Source organism: Chelonia mydas, chromosome 2 (assembly GCF_015237465.2).
Source record: "Chelonia mydas isolate rCheMyd1 chromosome 2, rCheMyd1.pri.v2, whole genome shotgun sequence".
NCBI lineage: Eukaryota > Metazoa > Chordata > Testudines > Cheloniidae > Chelonia > Chelonia mydas.
Window position 1 is genome coordinate 67,143,526 of NC_057850.1, and position 24,674 is coordinate 67,168,199.

The 24,674-nt window shown below is 46.1% G+C and overlaps 1 protein-coding gene across 2 annotated transcripts in view; it reads right to left on the bottom strand.

Moving 5' to 3' along the window:
• Nucleotides 1-16,350, bottom strand: part of XKR4 (XK related 4) — a 305,832-nt gene extending 289,482 nt beyond the window's left edge. For both annotated transcript variants that reach the window (XR_006288526.1, XM_043539622.1), the window contains exon 1: nt 15,526-16,350. Coding sequence is in view for 1 of the 2 variants with exons in the window: in XM_043539622.1 (XP_043395557.1) it covers nt 15,526-16,313 (788 nt within the window). In the remaining variant the exon portion in view is untranslated. The remainder of the gene's footprint in view (nt 1-15,525) is intronic.
• Nucleotides 16,351-24,674: the final 8,324 nt, after the last annotated feature.

The window sequence follows — 24,674 nt, forward strand, 5'->3', positions numbered from 1 at the left end:
GGAAATAGTTTTTTCTACATTATGCATTATTAAACTGCAGAAGTCATCACCTCAAGATGCCATTGAAGAGCCTTGTAGAATTAGAAGTAAGGATTTGATATTCATATGGTTAATGAGGACATCCACAGTTACCTTAGATAAGGTAAGTTATAAGGAATACAAACTTTTCTTTGAAGCACAAACCCACCATTAACTAATGGGGAATAACCTACCCACAGGAAAAATCTCTTCCCAATCCTTAATTGTCCACAATGTGGTTCTCACACCTTCCTTTGAAGCACCTGGCACTGGCCCCTAGTACAATGGTCTTGATGAACCACCAGTCTTATCTGGTACAGCAATCCCTTTGTTACCATCTTTGGGGAGGGAGTGACCCTTAGCACCCTTGTATTCACACCCTAAACCGGAGTGGGCAAACTTTTTGGCCCAAGGGCCACACTGGGGTGCGAAACTGTACAGAGGGCTGGGTAGAGAAGGCTGTGCCTCCCCAAACAGCCTGGCCCCCACCCCTGCTCCCATTCACCCCCTCCCACTTCCCACCCCGACAGTTCCCCTCAGAACCCCCGACCCATCCAACCCCCCTCCCCCACTTCTTGTCTCCTCCTGGGACCCCACTCCCATCTAACCCCCCCATCCTCCCCCCAGACCCTCCGCCCCATCCAACCACCCCCTGCTTCCTGTCCCCTGACTCTCCCCCAGGACTCCCGGCTCCCTTTTCATGCCGCTCAGAGCAGCATGCCTGGCAGCTGTGCTGCCCAGCCGGAGCCAGACGCGCAGCCCCGCTGCCCAGAGTGCTGCCTACGCGGCAGTGCGGCTGCGGGGAAGGAGGGACAGTGGGGGAGAGGCCAGGAGCTAGCCTCCCTGGCCAGGAGCTCAGGGGCTGGGCAGGACAGTCCTGCGGGCCGGATGTGGCCTGCAGGTTGTAGTTTGTCCACCTCTGCCCTAAACGTTACTATAATAACCTTTGTGCAAAATATGCTTTGTGAGGTATCATTTAAAAACTAATAACATACTGATCATTAATATTCTTGTGTGATGTATGTACAAAATGCATATTAAGAGTTATGAACATAAGCTGAAATTATGACTAAAAGCTATTTACCAGTATGGGAAGGGGGCAAACCTCTTTCTCAGAGACAAAGGACAAGCAGACCCCTCTAGCCAGGTGTCAAAGTTGATTGGGAATCACCTGTCAAGTGAAAAGAAAAGGAGTACTTGTGGCACCTTAGAGACTAACAAATTTATTTGAGCATAAGCTTTCGTGAGCTACAGCTCACTTCATCGGATGCATGCAGTGTAAAATACAGCGGGGAGATTTTATATACACAGAGAACATGAAACAATGGGCGGTACCATACACACTGTAACAAGAGTGATCAGGTAAGGTGAGTTATTGCCAGTGGGGGGGGGGGGGAATTGTATGGTAACACCCATTTTTTCCATGTTCTCTGTGTATATAAAATCTCCCCACTGTATTTTCCACTGAATGCATCCAATGAAGTGAGCTGTAGCTCACGAAAGCTTATGCTCAAATACATTTGTTCGTCTCTAAGGTACCACAAGTACTCCTTTTCTTTTTGCAGATACAGACTAACACAGCTGCTACTCTGAAATCTGTCAAGTGGACATTCTTGTCAAAGAAGGGGGGCAGGAATAGATTGATCAGCATTTTAGCAAACTAAAACAGTTGAACCTCTTTCACCATTAGACTCCATGTCTCCTTCCTCACAGCAGGAATCAACTTTACATAGGGGTAACCCTCAGAAAAAAAACATTTCAAAGGGTGAGTGAACTGGAAAGTGAGGGGCAAAAACTTCCCAATTCATCTCAAAGAAGACAAAGGAATCAGCCCTTTGAATTTGGGGTTGGGGAGATCCTGACCTGAGAATTTGGTCGGCTATGTTCCTGAGAACATGTGGCAAGGATTTTATCTTGAGCCAAGTCTAGCTTGTTAAGTTTTAGCTACTAGAAAGCATTTTATTATTACTTCACTTGTAACCATTTCTGACTTTGATACCTTATACTTGTGCTAACTTAAAATACCTCTTTGTAGTTATATAAACTTGTTTTATTTTTAAATCTAAATTAATCCAGTGTTGGTTTAAACTGAACTGTTTGGTAACACCAGTTAAAGTAGCAAACTGTTGAATATTGACCACTGACCAAGGACAACAGACCTTTAATATGTGACCTGTCCAGAAGAGGGCAGAACACGTTTTGGGGAAAATTCAGGACCGGGAGTAGGTTAGGGGTCACCCTGCAAGAAGTAACCAAGGCTGGTGGAAGTCAAAGTGTGACTGGAACACTGAGGGTGTTACCTGCATGCCAGCTGTTTGTGAGCAGCCCAGGTTGGGTGCTTCAACAGCAAAGAATTGTGAGGCACCCCAGGCTGCGAGACACACAATGACAACCCCTCACTGGTCTGGACTGCACCCCAAAAATATGATGGGGGGGGGAGGAATTAGTCAAAAAACAAAAAGCTTTCAAGGAAAATGTAATTTTCAACTAAAGGAATTTTTAACATTTTAAGTTACATACTTCATTTCTAAATTTTTGTTTGGGGTTTCAAAAACCAAATTGAAACAAGTTTTCAATTTATTTTGAAATAACCTATTAAAAAAAATTTTTTTAAAGAGTTTTTCAAAATTGTGGGGAGAAAAGCCTGTTTGAACAGTCATAATGTGTATTTTTTAAACAAAAAACTAAGAACCAAACAAGCACCAGATATTGGAAGAAAGTAGTAGTGTGACCTACAACTTTCTGCTTTAGGACACCAAGTTGGTGGTACTAAAAATCTGTTCCCAAGGCAGTTCAGTGCCTTTGTGAAATCAGTTGATCTCATGTTAGTTCCTTAGGAATTAAGAATTGAATAGGCACTGGAAATGGAACTACCCACATCCCTAGGGACGGATCTGCTACGCAGGGCTGAGTTTCATTAGCAGAGCAGTATGGGGAAGCTTATATTGCTATTGGTGATGATAGATCTGGTATGTGGACAGATAGAATGCTTCATTTTCCTGGACAGTTATTCTGGCACCTAAAATTTCTACCAAACTTGCTTAAAATAAAATTAACAATTTCAATATTTTAAAAGAAACTAACTGCTGTTATCATATTGTTGGCTGCCAAACTTTCTTTACACACACACACTAATTTAGTTCCATTATTCCAGATGGTGTCCTCCATCACCTGAAATTTATGGTAACCACCACATCCACTGATTAATTCTGCCAATCCAAAGGAATTATGTGACTCTCCAGGGAAACATTTCTACCAATACCATTAGTATACTGATTAGACCAATAACATCCCAGCTAACACATACAGAAAAAAACACTGCAACAAAAATAATGACATAGCATAGCAACACTAGCTACTGCACTAAAGAAAAAATAAACTTTAAAGTGTATTTTAATTTAAGTCACAGTTTGTGCCTATATATATATATATATATATATATAAATAAATAAATGAGAGAGAGGGGGGATCACAGCGTTTAGAGATCAGAAGGAGGTATCTGGGCAGAGTAAATTACGCTGCAAACTCAGGGTAGAGGATATACCTTGTAGAGGATATATGTTGTATTAGTTTGGTTACTGGTGTAACACACGGAACCCATTCTATCCTTATTCCAAAATTAACAAAAAGGACATTTGAGGTATACTGGTGACTTTTCTACTTCTGAGTTCTCAGTTTTTTTAAAAAAATTAAGACAAATAGAAATTAGGGATAGAAGAATGCACCCTAGCTTTTTTGGAGTTTGTATTTATGATTATACAAGAGAAAACTAACTGCAAGTTCTAGAACTATAATTTTATTTCAGAGTGTTAGTGGGATTCAGTCCAGTCTCCAGGTGTGGAATCCTTTCATCTCCCCAGTCCCTAAAACAGGAATCAATCTTGTTGCTTTTCACTGGTCAGTGGGTAGGAGAAGACGAGCTGGAGTTAACTCCTTGTTCACTATGGACTAAACTGTACCACTGCATCCTCTCATACTCCCCACTTTTGCTGCCCAAACTCTATTCATATCCCTTCTTATTGCTGCCTCCCTTCATTTTTTAAAAAGCCTACTTTTGATGGGACTAACACTTCCACACCTATTTGTCTGTTGGATATAACACCCTAAATAGAGAATGTTGATACAATGGGCAAAAGTGGTATTACACTTTATAAACAAGCTTCAACAAAACAAAACAAACTCAAACCTTCAACTGCAAACAAAGGTACTGTTTAATTTTTTTATGCATTGAAACAAAGTATCCAATTAAAAAAAACCCACCAACCTCTTTATTTAACTGTTATGACTGACATGTTGTACAAGAAAATTAGTTTAAGTGGAAAGAATATTAAAAAAACCTATTATTACATAAGTAAAATGAGAGTGAACTTGTCATGTTGCTGGAAACTGCTTCTCTTTTAATGAAGTTTGTCCTTACAGTCCAAGATTAGGGACTGGAGCAAGTTGGTAGAGATAGAATATTCTTTTAGACTACCAGGTAAACTTTGCAGCAAAGTCTAGCAAAGCACTAGAGCACAGACGAGAATAAAACTGGAAGCCATAGCTCACTTTAAGATGTTATTCGGTCTTCCATTCCACAGGAGATTGGTATATAGAAACTGACCTTTCAGCCATAAATAGTCTTCCAGTTGTAAGTAACATGGCATCAGGTAGTTTTAGTCAGAACATCCATCTGTTTGCAGAAATCTTCTGTGAGAATTAGGAATAAAGCATCCAAAAATGAGCTATGGGCCTGAAACATTGTCTTTTTTAATTTGTTTTATTTACTTATAGCCACTTCTGTATTTGTACTAGAGAGCTCTAGTATTCTTTGTATGGCAACATGAAATCCTCTAAAACACAAACTCTTAAAAGGTGAAAGATGTATACAATTACGAAAACCCAAGTACTAATTCCTCCAAATACAAATTGCTAAAAACATCCTTTTGGCAAACAACAATAAGTTCACCTACTTGGACCAAATGGACTGGCAAAAGTATTAGTGTTTACACAGTGCTCTGAAAAAGCAAAGTCTTATATAAGTACTAAGTATTCCTATAAGAGAAACTTGTTTTTAATTTTCAGTTTGTGGTATCTTTCCTTCTAAAGTCTCTCAGCAACATTTATATGCAGTTTGGGTTGTGAGGATAAACTGAACAGGGAGACTAATTTGGAATCATCTTTTAGTAAGTGATTCCAAAGAACTGTAATGGAGCTTCACATTAATATCTCAAAACATAACATTCATCTACATATCACTGTGTCTCAACAACAGACAAGAAATATTTATTCTACTGAATGGATTAATAGCAACTAAAATGCATTAGCATAGATAAATTCCCTCTAAGTGGAACTGCCCCTTCTGCTGCTGCTCTGTCAATCAATCACCACTCAGGAGCACTTAAGTCAAAGAAAACAATACAGTTAGCCAGAGGACTTAAGTCAAAAACGCCTGTGGCCGCATGGAAGAAACATGGTACTTCTGAGTTGTAGCCTTCCTGTGCATTAACAGAAACAGATGGGAAGGCTATGCAATAATCTTTTCTAGAAAACAAGTCACTCATGAATTTGGACTCAAATGTAACAAACTGACAGATTTCAAAACACTGAGAAAAATTAGTGACAGTTTGACATGTTATCATGTGAGGTCCAATGACAGTTGGAATTACTGACCATCTAACTCCTACACTGTAACAGGACAGAAATATCAGAAACATCACAGTGAGATGCGAGAAACACATGTTGGGAATACAATCTTTTGGTTACTGGAATGAGAGGAAAAGAGACATCCTTCATTTTTTGAAAAATCTGGGACCTAAATATACAGTAGAAGATAATCAAAGTATCATTTATTGGCCTTACTAAGTATCCTAGATGTGCCCTAAATCTGACAACAAGGGCCAGATCCTCAGATGGTGTAAAGTGGCATAACTTTAGTGAGGTCAATGAAACTATGCTGATTTACACCAGCTGAAGACCTCATCCTGAAGACAGTGCAGAAAAAGTGACTGTCTTTAAGACTTGCAAGAGAGAGCAAGTTCTAGTGGTAAATTATAAACCTAGAAATACCAAATGGTAAAGAATAAAAAGCCTCATTTTCCCCACATCTGAGTAAATAAAAACAAAAACCTATCACCACCAAACCTATTACTCACCTCAGGCCAGAAGCAGAGAGTTCCTTCCTTTGAAAAGAGCACGTGTCACCAGTTAGTTGATGCACCTAGAACTTGACAGCGATTGCTCTTCCACCATGGGGACTGCCTTGTGTGGGAAGCTACAAGGCTTTATTCTGTCACTCCTCATTCACTATGTATGTTGGAACTGGATAGGCAGTTTGAGCTGCATTGCCATTAATGACTATGACACATTCTGCTCGGTTTCCTTTTCATCAGATCTAGATGATGCAGTTTCTCAGCATTTCCAATGTCTAAGTGTGATAAAGAGTTAGATAAGGAGGTAGCTGATTACACTCAGTGTGGAGATGACAGAAATTATACTCATTGGTCCCTTTCTAGAAAAAAAAAGTGGGAGAGAGAGCAGTTCTCTTGATAGAGGGGTTGAATTTGCCTTTTGTTAGTAAGGTGCACAAAATAGACTGGATCTTATTAGAAGCAACACTTTCTTTAGAGGATCAAATAGCAGTTGTAGTCCTGGATGCTTTCTCCCTCCCCCCACAATCTCAGGTGAGGAGATAGTGAAGATGCAAGAAACAAACAGGATCCTTACCTTTCGCACCTCTAGGTTTAATTACTATAATATATTCTACATAGCACTACACATGAAGATGTCTCAGAACTTTAGCTGGTACAAAATGCAGCAACCCAGTTAGTACTGTTTCTCTCATGGAACATATTATACTATATAATATTACGTATTATATTAACCTGTGTATAATAATTTGCTTTCATTCCTGTCTACCTTACAGACCACCTTTCTGCTCATGTTCCTTCTGGATAGAGGTGGTCAGTTAATACACTTGAAACAACAACTCCAGATTTAAAACAAAATGCTGTTTCAGCTAACTTAAGGCAGTGGTACACAGGTCTGGGATTCACTCCCCCTGCCAAAGTTTATTAACCTTCAGGGCACAGTGCAAAGCGCGTGCATTCAGGACTTTATCTTATGGGGTGTACTGGAAAAGATGGGATGTATCTTTTGTAGAAGGAGACTTTATAGAAACCTATAAGTTGGATTGATTCTTTTAACTGGTTGTGAACTGGCCTGCTGATTGATTGATTGATTGTGTGTGTGAGTGAGAGAGAGAAATCAATGCTTTGTGAATGTGTATTTAAAGCACATTTTTATAAATCTGCAAAAAAATTAAGTGGTTTTGGTGCTTATTTTTGATTCAGAAATGGTTAGCTCTAGTATGTTCATCAGACTCCCCTCAGCTCTTGGGAGCTCTGAGCATGGAAGATCAAGAATCTTGAATTCTTCTAGAACAATGCAGAGAGGAAAACAGAATGGCGTTTGGACAGACATTTATTTAACATGGTTGTGCTGCGTCCCTGCTGTTTGTTTCATTTCTTACATCATTGCATGGTAACTACCATTGCTCTTTGTGACAAGTTGTTATAAAGCTCAATAAATAAAAGTTTTAAAACCTAATTCTTTTCATACACAATTCACAGGTTATTCATGCTGATAGGTGCTTTGCCTGTTTCCTTCCTTTCCCCTCCTAATATCTTTTGAACTTCCAAAACTGCTAGCTAAGCAAAATGAGTAAAAAAAAAAAAAAGTTTTAACTGTCTCAAAAACTATGTGTGAGAAAACAGTGAATAACTCATACAAAGATTAAGACATGTTTGCAACATTTCCCAGCATGCTCCATGCTTCTCAGATATAGAAGATACAAATTCAACACTACATGCCTTAATTTCACCAAATCAAAAGCTGTATTCACTTTCTGCATTGCACTTGGAGTCTTCATTTTTACAGTTTGAGAACTCTAAATCTCTGGCCTTTGTCCTGAAACACTATCCATGGATATGTTGATTTTGCAGACTCGTTACTCAAGTTGAAATAAATATATTAACAAAATAATGTCTGTTGCTATTTTTGTTAACTTCTATTATCTTTTTCTCTATTCCAACTCAAGGGTCCAATCATGCCGTCCTTTACTCAGGTGCACTTAAGAAAGAACTGTAGGAATAAGCCCTATGTACAGCATCCATTAACTCCCTTGACAGCTACATTCCTCCTCAGAAATCATGCAACTGTCAACTAATTGTGAGGGTGAGACTCATGAGGAAAGGCATCCAAACTTCCTTGGCAACTGACCCAGCTTTACCAAGCTCATTTCCATAGAAGATCAGAAGTATTACAAAGCCCACCGCTTTCAGAACCAAATGTCACTTCCAAATCACTTCAGCTTAACTTTTCCACAACAAGAACTAGGAAGGAGAAGGAAGAGGAATGAGTTTTAGAAGTTACACATCTGGTCCTTTGGAAGACATGAAATGCCTGGGCAGAGATGCCTGAAGGAGAACAAAGAAGAGGCGGTGAGGAGATTTAAGCTGAGGGTGGCTCTTGCTCTACCCATTAAAAAAAAAGGGAGACACTCTGTGCTTCTTCCAGTGTGCTCTGCAGGCAGGTGGGGCTGACAAGTCCATGGACATACACTTACCCTGAAAATACATGACCTTTCTAAGACTACTAGCATTGCAGGCAGTGCTAGCTACACTCCCATTTTACCTGTGCTTCCCAAAACCTGTAGCCAAATGTCTATCTCCAGCAGCAGATGTACTTGGAGGACAGGGCTTCATAATTACTTCTAGATGCACATATGCATGGGTGTGACCCTAACAGCCCCATTATGTCAACTGGCAAAGGGTGCATTCAACACACTGTTGTCAGAATATTTAGCCAAACAATATCTTGTAAGACATCATAAAAACTGGTGACATGCTGCCCATGAATATGTATTATGTACAGGTTGTGTACAATGAGTTATGTATGTGTGCTGGAAATATGTTCTTAAAAAAAGTTTTTAAGGCAGTCGATAGACAAACCTGCTTTAGACAAAAGAATGTGGATTTACCTGTCTGGGTCGAGCTTTGTAAGCCAGGGACAATGAAATTACATTTACATATCAAGTAAACAAAGCAATCAAGGTAACAAGCAGTGGAGGAAACTGCTTGGTGATCACTCCAGCGGGTCTGAACCCCCAGCAGGTCTTTGTGGTTCTTGCGGCAAAGACAATGAACTTTGGGAAATATAAGGGAAACAAAGAGACAGCCTAAGGCCATGTCTACACTGCACTTTCACCATTAAAAAACTTTTGTCACGCAGGTGTGTGAAAAAATACCTCCCTGAACAACAAAAGTGTTAACGATGAAAAATGCCAGTGTGGACAGCGCTTCATCGATGAAACTACTGCCCTCGTTGGGAGGTGGTTTATTTTGTCACTAGGAGATCTCTTTCCCAGCAACAAAGAGTGGCTACGCTGCTCACCTTACAATGGTGCGGCTGCAGCGGCATAGCTGCGCCATTGTAAGGTGCGCAGTGTAGACATAGTCTAATTTTCCATCACTTAGGGACTGAAGGGGATAGAACCCTTTGATTCTGGAGATGCTGGTAGCTTGATATAAGTGAGAAACTGTATTAGGCAAAGTCATAGCTTGCAAGAATTAAGTTTTAGACACTAGCAAGCATGTTATTCTTTTCTGTAACCATTTTTTATCCCTTATTCTTGCTTGGTATCACTTAAATCTATGTTTCTATTAATAAACTTATTCTTGGTTTATTACAAAACCGTCTGAGTGTTGTTAGGCAGGAACTCAGCTAAACTAACAGACTGGTGTGTGCACTGCCTCTTCGGAGGCAGCAAACCTAATTTCTGCAAGTGCCAGTCAGAGGGACTGGACACAGCAGAGATACCTCCAGGGAACTTGGGTTCACTGGTTGTTACCTGCAAGGCAAGGTTTAGACTGGCAGAGTCTGGAGGAGTCTGCTAGTGAGACTAACAGACTGGTGCAGCAGGGAGCTGTCTCATAGTGTAAACTCCAGCAAAGTTCTCTCTTGCTAAGGCAGAGAGGTAACACAGTAGTTTATGGTTCTGAGTGCCTTGAGCAGAGCATCACAATGGGTATCAGAATGTATCAGAGGCATGGATAAGAAAACATATCCACAGCTATGTCTGCATGCAGAATTTTTAAAAACCCAAAGCAATTAGCAGATTATAGTATAAATTCAACTGCCTACACAGAGCCAAAAATCTACCCTCAGTTACACTCAACCAACCACACTAACTTCACTGGGACTGTAACCGAGGACCAGTCCTGGCTGACAGTCTGCAGATATCCGCCAAATCTTTTCACAGATGGCGTTTTTTCTTCCAAATGGCAGAATTCAATCCTCAGTACAATGGTTTGTAGAAATTAGTGACAAAATACAAAAGAAAGAAACCTAAATTTTTATTCATAAGATATTTGTGGCTCATCTGCAGTCACACCATATTTTTTTGTTTTGTTACACTGCAGGAAAAGTTCATTTTAAATCACTATTTCACAGCATCACCCCAGACAGTATTAAAACCCCCATCAATTTCCCATTAGCACACTTCAATTAATATGCAATTGCTTTTAGCAATCACACTTATATTTGTAAGAATGTAAATGTAATAATGTATGTAAATAAGAATGAATCTTGAACATAATATACAGAAGGCCAATTTCTAGTAATTCAATATCTTAACAAAATTAATAATTTGATCCAAAATATTTTCTTTATGCAAAGATATTGAGAAGTGAAGTCATATCAAAATATGTATCAAGGTGGGCTACTCATATATGTACCCAAACCTACTGGGCTCAAAACTGGCTTTCATAATGTCCATACACAACTACTGCAATTCTCTATATTTAGGATTGAAGCTCCATGCTCTGAGATAGTTCCAGAGAACTCAGAAAGCAGCAAGCCAACTGCTCAGCAATATAGAGGTCACCAGGAACACATCACCCCAATTGGTTACTCTCAGTATGAACTCCCTGTTGAATTCAGAGTCCATTTCCAAGTTACCATTTCAACACCCTTCATGGAACCATTTCTAGCTCTTTGAGCGATTGTCTCTCCACACGACCACCACTTCCTTGATATCTAAGTTCCACTGCAGCAGTAAATCAGATGGCAAATAAGGGATGGCTGATGACCTCTGGAGTCAGAAACTTCACAAGAGATGGACCTCACTGCCAGATGCAATGAGAATGAACAACAGCTTCCATGCTTTCACAGCTAAGCACAAAACCCACTTCTTATATCCTCACATTCATAGTTATATATATATCTGGCCCAAACCAACTAAACAACAAAAAAGCAACCTCAACACCCAAGTCTACTTGTTGACAGGAAAAAAGCAAGATATAATTGCCATTTTTAATAATTGAAATTGCCCAGATATTATGGGTAGATGGGGTAGATTTAACCAGGGCCAAAGGAAAATAAGTAAAAATTGAAAACTAAGAACCCCCAAGCAAAGAGAAGAAAGTAGCAGAGGTTTTCAACAGCAGGGACTTCAATCCTTAGACCATATGTGCACGTAGGACTAATATGACACACAGACAACATGCAGTATACCACTGTGGCCTGCCAAAGAAGGAACTCCTAGTGAATGCAAACCAAATTTCACAAAAATGTCAGCCTGCATTCTGAGTGCTTACATGACAACCTCTCAGGCCAGCATACATGCTTTGTCAGGTGGGAGAGGTTTCAGTTCCATGGATTTCCTACTGGAATTGTGCTTAGTTTTCCAGAGGAAGTACCTATTTTCCAGAGTTTACACTTCCTTTGGACCCATGACTGCACTGAGAAGTGTTGACGTAATATATTTAGATGTCTGTAAGATGTTTAAGTTGATTAAAAAACTAGAATATAAACTATGGCACACATTAAAGGATTAAAAATTGGCTAACTGTAAAAACAGGGAATCATCACTGAGTAGGTCTAGCTCCAATGTGGTTACCTAGGGACCAGTTCTTGACCCTACAATATTTTACATCTTTATCAATGACCTGAAAGAAAATAAAATCATCACTGATAAAATTTGCAGATGACCATAAATTGGGGGAGTGGTAAATAATGAAGAGGACAGGTTACTGATTGAGAGCAATCAAGATTGCTTGGTAAAATGAGCACAAGCAAATAATGTGTGTTTTAATAAGCTAAGTGAAAACACACATATCTGAAAACAAAGGATGTAGGTAATAGTTACAGGAAGGGAGACCCTATCCTGGGAAGCAGTGACTCTGAAAGAAAGCTTGGGGGTCTTGCTGGATAATCAGCTGAACATGAGCTCCCAATGTGATGCTATGGTCAAAAGAACTAATGTCATCCTGGGATGCATAAACAGGGGAATCTTTAGTGAAAATAGAGAGATTATTTTACCTCTATATTTGGCACTGGTGCAACCACTGCTGGAATGCTATGTCCAGTTCTGATGCCCACAATTCAAGAAGGATAGTGATAAATTGGAGAGGGTTCAGAGAAGAGCAGTGAGCATGATGAGATTAGAAATCACTATAACAGTGATAGACTCAAGGAACTCAAGAACATACATAGGAACAAATATTTAATCATTAGCGCTTCAATCTAGCGGAGAAAGGTATAACACGATCCAATGGCTGAAAGTTGAAGACAAATTCAGACTGGAAATAAGGCATACATTTTTAACTGAGAGTAATTAACCATGAGAACAATTTACTGAGGGTCATAGTGGATTCTCCATCACTGACCATTTTTAAATGAAGTTTGGATGTTTTTCTAAAAGATATGCTCTAGAATTATTTTGAGTAAGTTCAATGGCCTGTGTTACACAGGAGATCAGGCCAGATAATCATAATGGTCCCTTCGGGCCTTTGAATCTATGGGAATGGTACAAGCACACCTCTCCTCTCATATCATTCACTGCTGATGACCATAAGGACTCTGACTTTCATGAAATACGTTGGGGAGGAAAGGAACAAATTAGCCAAATGGACTATAAACAATAACTATGTAAAATACTATAAACTATCGGCTATAAAATGACTAGTCTTATGAAAATATAAAGAGAAATAGTTAAGTTACCAATTAACAGCTAACCAATTGATCAAACAACATGGCATGCTAAAACATAAATAAGATTGCTGAGTTGGATATTCATGTTGGTTTTATGGCATTATAATGGACACAATTTATGAAGAAAAATTATAACAATCAAAGGATAGTCAGCAAATTTAAGGGCAAACTACTAAGCACTCTTCCATGAAGCAAAATCTTATGCACAAAGAATATAATTATCATAGAAGAATAGCCAAGGGGCTGAAGAACCCTCAATCCCAACTCACCATGCTTCCTGCACCGCCATGCAATGTTGGACCATATCCAGCTCAAGTCACAAACCCTCCCCCTACCCTGCATGTTCTAATCCAGAGAGATGTCGAGGAGCTCTGTTCTGTGGCACTCAGGGTGATGCAGACTCTCTTTGTCTTGCCTCTTTACAGACTGCCACCACCCACGTACAACTGAAATGCTTCACTCCTGCCACTTTGACCATTCTGGGGGTAGGTGGGGCAGGCAATTTGTTCTGAGTATATTAAAATTACATGGTATCAGATCATGCTTACTGATCTGCAAACAAATACACATGAGCAACTTTACACACATGAATAGTGTTATTGTACTTAATTACATTACTCATGTGCATAAAGGTACTTGTGTGGTTGCAGGATTGGATCCAAATATTAATTATTATGCATCTCACTAAGAGTCCCGAGTTCAGCCCCACATGGGGGAAGTACACAAGCAATCTGGGAGTCCAAATCTGAAACAAATATTTAAATGATTCTTACTAAATGATATGACCATGATAGGAAATCCTTTTACAACATATGCTAATTAAAAACCTCTTCTAAAAATGTACCTTCCACCAGTCAAAAAAGAAACTTCAATAATACTTTCAACTGTTGCTTCAGTAGATGGCTACATTCAGCATAGCTCAAACATTGTTTTTGTATACCATAATTTTATTCTGAAATTGTAACTGCATACATTATGCTTTCCCAAAAGTAGGTTGCTTAAAGCACTGGTAAAATTCACTTGCAAATGACTATGCCTCAATTTAAAACCTATTCTTGAACAAAAATTATATTCTTAAAAAACATCTTTCGGGGATGAAGAAAAGACAGTATCTATTAGAACACATAAGCTACATAGTACTTAATAGCATTGCACTATTTGAAACTATACAGTTACTATGGCATAGTTTTTTCCAAAAACGTTAATACTAATTATGATATTCAGTGTAAGTAAGTATCATATCCGCTATAGACTATTATAACGTGGCCTTTCCACGAAACGAAACAAAACTATTTAAAAGTTTGTTGTCTGAAATATTTCTTCACCATACAAACTGTATGATAAATGGAAAACATAATTTGAGAACTAGATGTTATATAAATAGATGTTATAACAACAGGACTATACATCCCTAGACAATGCATCCCTTTTCTAGCTATAATCTTTACTCTCTCTGAAGTTCTCTAATCACATTAATACTGTGCATATACAAAGAGAATTCTAGATAATATGAATATGGTATATTTTTCTCAAAACACTAGTTTTTTTAACTTCACTGAGAAAGTTAATGTTTTCCAGACTTTGGGATAATATAAATCTGGAGGTGTATCATGTTTTAGATTGCAAGTTGATGTAATCTGGGTGTAATGAAACTGTTTCCCATGTGTAGCAAATCAGAAGACAACTAAACAACCAGTTTAAATGCCCACTAGCATTAAAACTTGGGAAGGTTAATAATCCTTACCACTGCCTCCCTTTTAAAAGGGCTTTTACATAAATCCTCCTCTTTCGGTAACCAGCCATCCTGATATTATCAGGACTGTCCAGATATTAGGGGCTTTGTCTTATGTAGGACCCTATCCCCTCCACCCCAGGACCTTATTATCCCCCAGCCTGATTGGTCATATTTGCTATCTGGTCATCCTACCTCCTCTAGAGCCATGCACAAGGATACAGCCATCCAAACCACCTGAACGCATTGCAACGGAGGCAGGTTACCAATACTTTTTGCAGGATTGTCACACTGCATATTTAATACCAATCAAATCAAAAATAGTGTGCGAGCAGGGGTGTGCAACCTATTCATTGCCTGCCTACCCAGCCACTCGGAAACAGGTAGCATTGCCAGCGGTGGCAATGGAAGGGAGTTATCCATGTTCCCTCACACACGTAGGAGCTACCTAGTTTGGAGAACATTTTAACCCAGTGCGAGTGTGTATTTGCACGCTCACGCATCCACACTATAGAGAACTGCATACACCCAAACTACATTATTTACACGGTCACTTACTTCCGGAAAAGAAAGGGGGAAAACTTAATAGCAATGCAAGTTTTCGCTCAATTAATTACACACAAGAGGAGCCCCTCCCCAGCCTCCCAACATCATCACCGGGCGGGTAGGGGCCGAGCCCCCAGGGGAGCCCGGGGAAGCTGTGGCCGGTAGGTGGGGGTGTAAGCAGGGTAAAGAGGCTGTACCTCCAGATCTGCCCGAGCTGCAGGATGTGGATGAGGGACTGCAGGAGCCAGATGCAGAAGGCGCAGGAGGCGGACCGGCTCTTGCCGGCCCTGCCGCCGCCGCTGGTGCTGCTGCTGCTGCTGCTGTTGGTGGCCGTGGTGGCGTTGCTTTTGCTGGCGTTGGACGCCTGCCTCTGCGGCGTGCAGGGGCGAGGGGCGTCCATGTCCCCGGCCGCCGAGCCGCTGCTCACCAACAGTTTGCTCTCGGCGGCCGGGCAGTGGCCGGCAGCGGCGGCGGCGGCGGCACTGTCCTCGGTGCTGAAGTCGTGCACGAACCAGCGGAAGCTGAACACCTGCACGGAGAGGGAGCCGAGCAGCACGAAGAAGAGGGTCAGCCCGAACCACCAGCGCTGGCCCCGCACGTAGTAATCGACCGCCAGCCAGACGTCGGTGCCCACGTCGGCGAAGTACACGGCCAAGGCGGCCAGGATCCACAGGCAGTCCCACAGCGAGTAGCGCCGCTGCTCCCGGCCCAGCCGCAGGCACAGCGCCGACGAGCCCCCGCCCGAGCCCCGGGAGCCGCCGCCTCTTCCCCCGCCGCAGCAGCTGGAGCCGCCGTCCCCGCTGCTGCCGCTGCAGCAGCCGCCCCCCGGGGCCTCGTCGTCGCCGCCGCCGCCCGGCCCCGCACCCGAGGGCAGCCCCGGGGCCAGCGCCTGCACCGAGCCCGAGTGGTCCGAGTTCTGCAGCGGCGTGAACGCCACCTCGCCGCCCTTCTTCATCTTCAGCCGCCCGTCCGACTTCGCGGCCATGATGCCTCCGCCCCGCCGCCGGGGAGAGCGCGCCTTTATCCCGCGCCTCCCCCTGCTCCTCCCCCGCCGCCGCCGCCGCTCCGCTCCCCGGCCCGGCTCCCGGCCGCCGGCTCCTCCCGGGCCCGCCTCGCCTGGAGCGCCGCCTGCCTGTGGGGAGCCACGCTCAGCCCCGGCGCCCCGCCACCCGCGCGCTCCGCCCGAGCCGGCAGCAGCCGCGGGACCGCTCCCCGGACCGGCGCATCCCTCCGCCCGCCGCCGCCACCCAGCTGACTGACGCCGGGAAAGAGGATGACCTCATCCCTTCCTCCTCGCTGCCGCCCCCAGCACCAGCCGCGGCGCGCGGGCGGGGAGGGGGCGGGGCACCCAGCGCCGCGGGAGGTAGGGAGCGAAGGGGGGCGGGGGGCGCGGAAGGGAGCAGCTACCTGCCTGTCCCTGGGTGCGGGGACAGGGAGCGGCCAGGAACTGCGCTGGGGAGGGGCAGCTCAGGGGCCACGGGGTGAATGGGGGATCACTGGGGCGGGCGGGGTTGGGATGGAGGCGGGGGTTAGGGCACAGGGTGAATGGGGGATCACTGGGGAGGGCAGGGGTTGGGAGGGGGGCGGGGGGGGGTTAGGCCACGGGGTGAATGGGGGATCACTGGGGCGGGCAGGGGTTGGGAGGGAGGCGGGGGGGTTGGGCACGGGGTGGATGGGGACCACTGGGGCGGGCAGGGGATTAGGCACGGGGTGGATGGGGGATCACTGGGGAGGGCAGGGGTTGGGATGGAGGCGGAGGGGGGTTAGGACACGGGGTGAATGGGGGGGAATCACTGGGGCGGACAGGGGTTGGGATGGAGGCGGGGGGTTAGGGCACGGGGTGGATGGGGGAATCACTGGGGCGGGCAGGGGTTGGGAGGGAGGCGGGGGGGGTTCGGGCACGGGGTGGATGGGGGAATCACTGGGGAGGGCAGGGGTTGGGAGGGAGGCGGGGGGGGGGTTCGGGCACGGGGTGGATGGGGGAATCACTGGGGAGGGCAGGGGTTGGGAGGGAGGCGGGGGGGGTTCGGGCAGGGGTTGGGAGGGAGGCGGGGGGGGTTCGGGCACGGGGTGAATGGGGGAATCACTGGGGAGGGCAGGGGTTGGGATGGAGGCGGGGGGGGTTCGGGCACGGGGTGGATGGGGGAATCACTGGGGAGGGCAGGGGTTGGGAGGGAGGCGGGGGGGGTTCGGGCACGGGGTGGATGGGGGAATCACTGGGGAGGGCAGGGGTTGGGAGGGAGGCGGGGGGGGTTCGGGCACGGGGTGGATGGGGGAATCACTGGGGAGGGCAGGGGTTGGGAGGGAGGCGGGGGGGGTTCGGGCAGGGGTTGGGAGGGAGGCGGGGGGGGTTCGGGCACGGGGTGAATGGGGGAATCACTGGGGAGGGCAGGGGTTGGGATGGAGGCGGGGGGTTAGGGCACGGGGTGGATGGGGGATCACTGGGGCGGGCAGGGGTTGGGATGGAGGCGGGGGGTTAGGGCACGGGGTGGATGGGGGATCACTGGGGCGGGCGGGGGTTGGGATGGAGGCGGGGGGGGGGGTTCTGGCACGGGGTGAATGGGGGATCACTGGGGCGGGCGGTGTTGGGATGGAAGCGGGGGGTTAGGACACGGAGTGAATGGGGGGATCACTGGGGCGGACAGGGGTTGGGAGGGAGGCGGGGGGTTGGGCACGGGGTGGATGGGGGATCACTGGAGCGGGCAGGGGTTGGGATGGGGGCGGGGGGGTTAGGACACGGGGTGAATGGGGGATCACTGGGGCGGGCGGGGGTTGGGGGAATCACTGGGGAGGGCAGGGGTTGGGATGGAGGCGGGGGGGTTAGGGCACGGGGTGAATGGGGGATCACTGGGGCGGGCAGGGGTTGGGATGGGGGCGGGGGGGTTAGGACACGGGGTGAATGGGGGATCACTGGGGCGGGCAGGGGTTGGGAGGGAGGCGGGGGGGTTGGGCACGGGGTGAATGGGGGAATCACTGGGGCGGGCAGGGGTTGGGATGGAGGCGGGGGGTTAGGGCACGGGGTGGATGGGGGATCACTGGGGCGGGCGGGGGTTGGGGGAATCACTGGGGAGGGCAGGGGTTGGGATGGAGGCGGGGGGGTTAGGGCACGGGGTGAATGGGGGATCACTGGGGCGGGCGGTGTTGGGATGGAAGCGGGGGGTTAGGACACGGGGTGAATGGGGGGATCACTGGGGCGGACAGGGGTTGGGAGGGAGGCGGGGGGTTGGGCACGGGGTGGATGGGGGATCACTGGAGCGGGCAGGGGTTGGGATGGGGCGGGGGGGTTAGGACACGGGGTGAATGGGGGATCATTGGGGCGGGCGGGGGTTGGGGGAACCACTGGGGAGGGCAGGGGTTGGGATGGAGGCGGGGGGGTTAGGGCACGGGGTGAATGGGGGATCACTGGGGAGGGCAGGGGTTGGGATGGAGGTGGGGGGGGTTCGGGCACGGGGTGAATGGGGGATCACTGGGGCGGGCAGGGGTTGGGATGGGGGCGGGGGGGTTAGGACACGGGGTGAATGGGGGATCACTGGGGCGGGCAGGGGTTGGGAGGGAGGCGGGGGGGTTGGGCACGGGGTGGATGGGGGATCACTGGGGCGGGCAGGGGTTGGGAGGGAGGCAGGGGGTTAGGGCACGGGGTGGATGGGGGATCACTGGGGCGGGCAGGGGTTGGGAGGGAGGCGGGGGGGGGTTAGGGCACGGCAGGGAAGGGGTGATAGGAGCAGCACTGGAGAGGAAGGGTGGGGGAGAGCGTGCGTGGGCTTTCGGCCCAAAGGCGCTGCAGCGCAGGGTGAGGAGCGTCGCTCTGGGAGCAGCCAGAAGGGGAAGCCGGGGGAGCGGGAGCTGCGGGGGTGGAGAAGGGGGCGCGCAGGGCGCAGCCGCCGGGAGGGGTCGCACTGCGCTCGGACAGCAGGAGCTCATGGCAGCAGGAATGAGGCGGGCGGGTGAGGGGAGCGGTGCGTGTGCAGCTACCTCTCCGCTTGCTGCTGCCGCTACCGCGCTGAGGGGGGAGAGCCCTGGCCAGGCTGCCCCCTTAGGTGCTGCTGTGTCACTTGGGCCCGTAGGGAGGGTGGCTGGCGAGCGTCTCCCCGCAGCGGGTGAGAGGGAAGGAAGGCTGGTCTCAGGGGGAGCTGCGCTGGAGTCAGGAGAATGGGGCTGGTGTAGCAGGAATGATCAGGACACAAGAAGCCGATGCTGGAAGAAGCGAGCAGCGTCCTCCCCAAGGCATTGCCCAGCCCGGCATGACCGAGTACTTGTTAGCAATCACCCTCCCCCGGCCAGCGCTCAGAGCAGAAAGCCACGGCCGCTCCCGCGTAAGTGGTTTGAAAGCACAACGAAATTATACGTCCCACCCCCCCGCAGGAAATGTTTTACCTCCGTTAACTTTGCCACGTGTAAGAGCGAGCGGTGCCCTTCTTCAGTTATACCGAGATTCACCGGTTGGCAGCGGCGCCGCGGGGAAGGTGCGGAGACCCCGCTCTATCCTGCCCCCCAGAGCCAGCGGGGGCTTAATGTCATTCACGCGGCCAAGGCGGGAGAGAGTTCGCCTCCCCCGTCGTCTCCGAGCCGAGCTTCCGCTGCGAAAATGGTTCCAGAGCTGCGTGAAGTGTTAACTTTACCGCTGTGCCTTTTGCCTAGAACAGCGCACATGGCCACACGGCTGTCCTTTCCATCTTACAACAGAAGCACCCCCAGCTAGGCTAGGGGGGGTAGCACAAGCATGGGTTGAAATGGAAATCGCTCCTTTGCCTAGTTATTCAGCCCCGAGCGCGCACTCTCTAGCGATCTAAAGCCTGGGCCGGGCTCCCCTCAATGTTTTCCCGCGCCAGCAATCGCTCTCCCTTGGCACTCTAGCCAGTTCAGCCCTTCCCCTGCCATTAAGCACTGCTCACCTCCAAAAGAGGCCTTGCTGACTTGGCCATGCGACTGAGCTACAGCCCGGCCTCTTAAAACGCTTGGCTGTTCGTTATCCTATTATTCTCCGTGCAGCAGCCTCATATTGCTGTAATTGCCTCGCACTCAAAGGTGGCAGCGTATGCACAGTGGCTTAGTTAAGTTACATCTGATTAATCGTATCTCTCTAAAATTAACAGTTCGGCTACATAACGATGTGATAAACAGCTAAACAGGGCTCAGTTAAACAAGCAGCACCTAGAGATAACTATGGCATAAGAGCTCTGAATTCGGCATGGGGAATTGGGAAAGGAAGGACAAGTCTGTTCTGTTCCACTTGTAACTCCTCTGACATCAAGGGGGTTGTACAAGCGAAGATCGCTATTTGGCATGACTGGTTTCTTTAACGGTCATTTTTAGCGGTGATATATTTTGTTAACTATATTTTCACTTTCTAAATAAAACAGCCAAAATTTAATCGTATTGCTAGAAAAATCCTAATAGAAACATTCATGAAAACGGGATGCGAAATTCCAGTGGTAAAATCTGCTGCTTAACACCGCCCATTCCAGTCCAGGAATGAAATGGAACCATTTATATTGACAAATAAAAATACACAGTAGCTATGCCTTCAACCTCTTAATTGAAGGATGAGTATAAGAGCAGCTTTTGGTTCTACAGACAACCCTGTGCATAAAATCTCTGAAAATAGTGTGTATTACTGCCTTAAATTATGTGTATGAAGAGACTGTTAAGGGCTATATAATTGAGCACTTAAAAGTCAAGGAATGACAAGGTTATGATTGCCACACATAAGATCAACCTTGCCCCCCTTGTGCATATGCATTACAATACAGTCTTTAATGACAGGATCACATAATGTTTCTCAAATAATGTACACTTACTCTACAACCTTAGACAGACAGGTATGGCCCTGCTTTTAATTTCTAGTCACTCTTGTAAGCCTACACTGATTTCAATTCTCAATTGTCCAGCATATGGTTACCACCTTAGATTTATGTAAATTCACTTCTTTCTAAAGATATCTAGTTTAATAATTTATTCAGCACCTATACAGAATACAGTGACTCCACTAGATTCCCATGTCAGCAAATAATGCAATGTATGTAGCCAGTTAAGCTACCATATATCTCAGCAGATCGTCACTATTACTGTATTATACTTGTGCTCTAATAAAATCAGTTTAGTGTGGATTTTTAATATGTGACTTTAATTGACTGTTTGGCATATACAGAGTAGTACACAGTACTACAAGATGCTACAGGAATTGGCGGATGTGATTGCAGAGCCATTGGCCATTATCTTTGAAAACTCATGGCGATCGGGGGAAGTCCCGGAAGACTCGAAAAAGGCTAATGTAGTGCCCATCTTTAAAAAAGGGAAGAAGGAGGATCCTGGGAACTACAGGCCAGTCAGCCTCACCTCAGTCCCCGGAAAAATCATGGAGCAGGTCCTCAAGGAATCAATTCTGAAGCACTTAGAGGAGAGGAAAGTGATCAGGAACAGTCAGCATGGATTCACCAAGGGAAAGTCATCCCTAACTAATCTAATTGCCTTCTATGATGAGATAACTGGTGCGGTGGATGAAGGGAAAGCAGTGGACGTGTTATTCCTTGACTTTAGCAAAGCTTTTGACACGGTCTCCCACAGTATTCTTGTCAGCAAGTTAAAGAAGTATGGACTGGATGGATGCACTACAAGGTGGGTAGAAAGCTAGCTAGCTTGTCGGGCTCAACGGGTAGTGATCAATGGCTCCATGTCTAGTTGGCAGCCGGTATCTAGCGGAGTGCCCCAAGGGTCGGTCCTGGGGCCGGTTTTGTTCAATATCTTCATTAATGATCTGGAGGATGGTGTGGATTGCACCCTCAGCAAGTTTGCGGATGACACTAAACTGGGAGGAGTGGTAGATACGCTGGAGGGTAGGGATAGGATACAGAGGGACCTAGACAAATTGGAGGATTGGGCCAAAAGAAATCTGATGATGTTCAACACGGACAAGTGCAGAGTCCTGCACTTAGGATGGAAGAATCCCATGCACCGCTACAGACTGGGGACCGAATGGCTAGGCAGCAGTTCTGCAGAGAAGGACCTAGGGGTGACAGTGGATGAGAAGCTGGATATGAGTTGACAGTGTGCCCTTGTTGCCAAGAAGGCCAATGGCATTTCAGGTGTATAAGTAGGGGCATTGCCAGCAGATCGAGGGACATGATCGTTCCCCTCTATTCGACATTGGTGAGGCCTCATCTGGAGTACTGTGTCCAGTTTTGGGCCCCACACTACAAGAAGGATGTGGAAAAATTGGAGAGAGTCCAGCGAAGGGCAACAAAAATGATTAGGCGTCTGGAACACATGACTTATGAGGAGAGGCTGAGGGAACTGGGATTGTTTAGTCTATGGAAGAGAAGAATGGGGGGGGATTTGATAGCTGCTTTTAACTACCTGAAAGGTGGATCCAAAGAGGATGGATCTAGACTATTCTCAGTGATAGCAGAAGACAGGACAAGGAGTAATGGTCTCAAGTTGCAGTGGGGGAGATTTAAGTTGGATATTAGGAAAAACTTTTTCACTAGGAGGGTGGTGAAACACTGGAATGCGTTACCTAGGGAGGTGGTGGAATCCCCTTCCTTAGAAGTTTTTAAGGTCAGGCTTGACAAAGCCCTGGCTGGGATGATTTAGTTGGGGATTGGTCCTGCTCTGGACAGGGGGTTGGACTGGATGACCTCTGGAGGTCCCTTCCAACTCTGATATTCTATGATTCTACAGATGTATCTATGAAATTACATTGCGATATATTATTTGAAACATAGCCTGTAATCAACAACTGTTTAGGGCCCAGCTGGTGTTCCGACGATCCAGGTATGGAGGGGTCTCCATATGGAGGTCTCTTCACTGCACAGAAGGGGGCTTAGATGCCTGTACAGCAGCGTTCACTCCTTCTATGGACCCTTGAGAGATCTTTCTGCATGGTTTGTGGTCCACCTGAGGGGAAATGGCTGGAGTTGTCGGGGGGATGTCCCCATTAGGCCTGACAGTGGATATCTGTAAAGTGAGGACTGTATTAATGTATCTGCCTATCCTCTCCTGGGTCCTCAGAAGCCGCTGGAGTCAGGCAACTGAAAGACATGGAAGGTGGAGGGATGTGGCTGTTGGGATCCAGAGCTACTGCTAGTTTACAGAGCTAGGGATCCCTTGGCATCCTCTATCAGGTTTGAGGGCAACTTTTCTGTGGAGAGAACCTCAACAATGAGGCCTTGAAGGACAATCTCTGAATAAAGGTTGCAGGGTCAGGGCATGTAAAGAGGTCATCTATTTAGATTATCAAGTTTAAAATATTGTAATTAGGAATAACTTGATCCCCTCCCACCTCAGTTTAAAGCTCTTATGTGGTTTATGAATCTCACCAAAGAGAGTCAAAATTAGTCCAGATTCTGTTTTGACTTCTCCATTTAAGTAACCAGTTCTTTTCTAAGAGGTTTCTTTTTCTAATTATTGCATCAACACCCAGCTGAATATTTTCTAACTTGCTTTTTTGTATGCATTGAGTGGCTGCCTGGACTTACCATACAATATTGTGTTTCATGGAATTTTGCATAACAGCGGTTTGTTTCTTATAAGTTTATTACTAATAGTTTTCTGTACCTACATCATAAAGGACCAGCTTTTCTCCCCGTGGCTTCAAAAGGGGCAGGATTGGACTCTAAGCTCATTGAAGTCAAGAGAAAGACTCCAATTGATCACAGTGCACTTTGGATCAGGCCCTTAGTGTTGGAAGTCAGTAAGAGACTTTTTTCCTTTGACAGGATACATTTCCATTTCATTCACTGTTCTAGCTATGGAACTGTGCAACTGGAAGAGATCTCCCTCTTCCCCCCCCCCACCCCTTTTCTTTCTCCCCTCCCCCTGTGCATTAGGCTAGTGCTCTGGTTCTGAGTGGAGTAGTATAGTTCTCCACTTTCAGCTGTTGGCACTATGCACTGGCTTTTTCATTTACACTAAGTCTCCTTTGGGGTGTAAATGAGGCCTTCTAGTGGGAGTAAGCATAAATCTACATCTACTTTAAGGCCCCTAGAGCAGTTTGTTTCTTTTCTTCTCAACTAGATACATAATGGAAACATCCCAAGCAATATGTAAGTGCTGGAGAAGCACCTATCAAAGTATTCTTCACTGTTATTCCAGTGCACCTTAAATGGGGTTACACCAGTATAACAAGATAATTTGTATACGCACAGTATATAAACAAGTGTGCATTCAGCAAGATCACTTCTGAATCCAATTCTATTAATTACAAAATATAATTCAAGGGTAATTACTGTGATTGCAGCCATCGCTACACCTGCTTCATAAACCATGCAAAGCTTCTTCTTTTCAAAAATCTCACTCTTCTAGGGCTGTATTTTCTTGAGTGCAATAGCTTTTGCTTTGTTATAGGTCT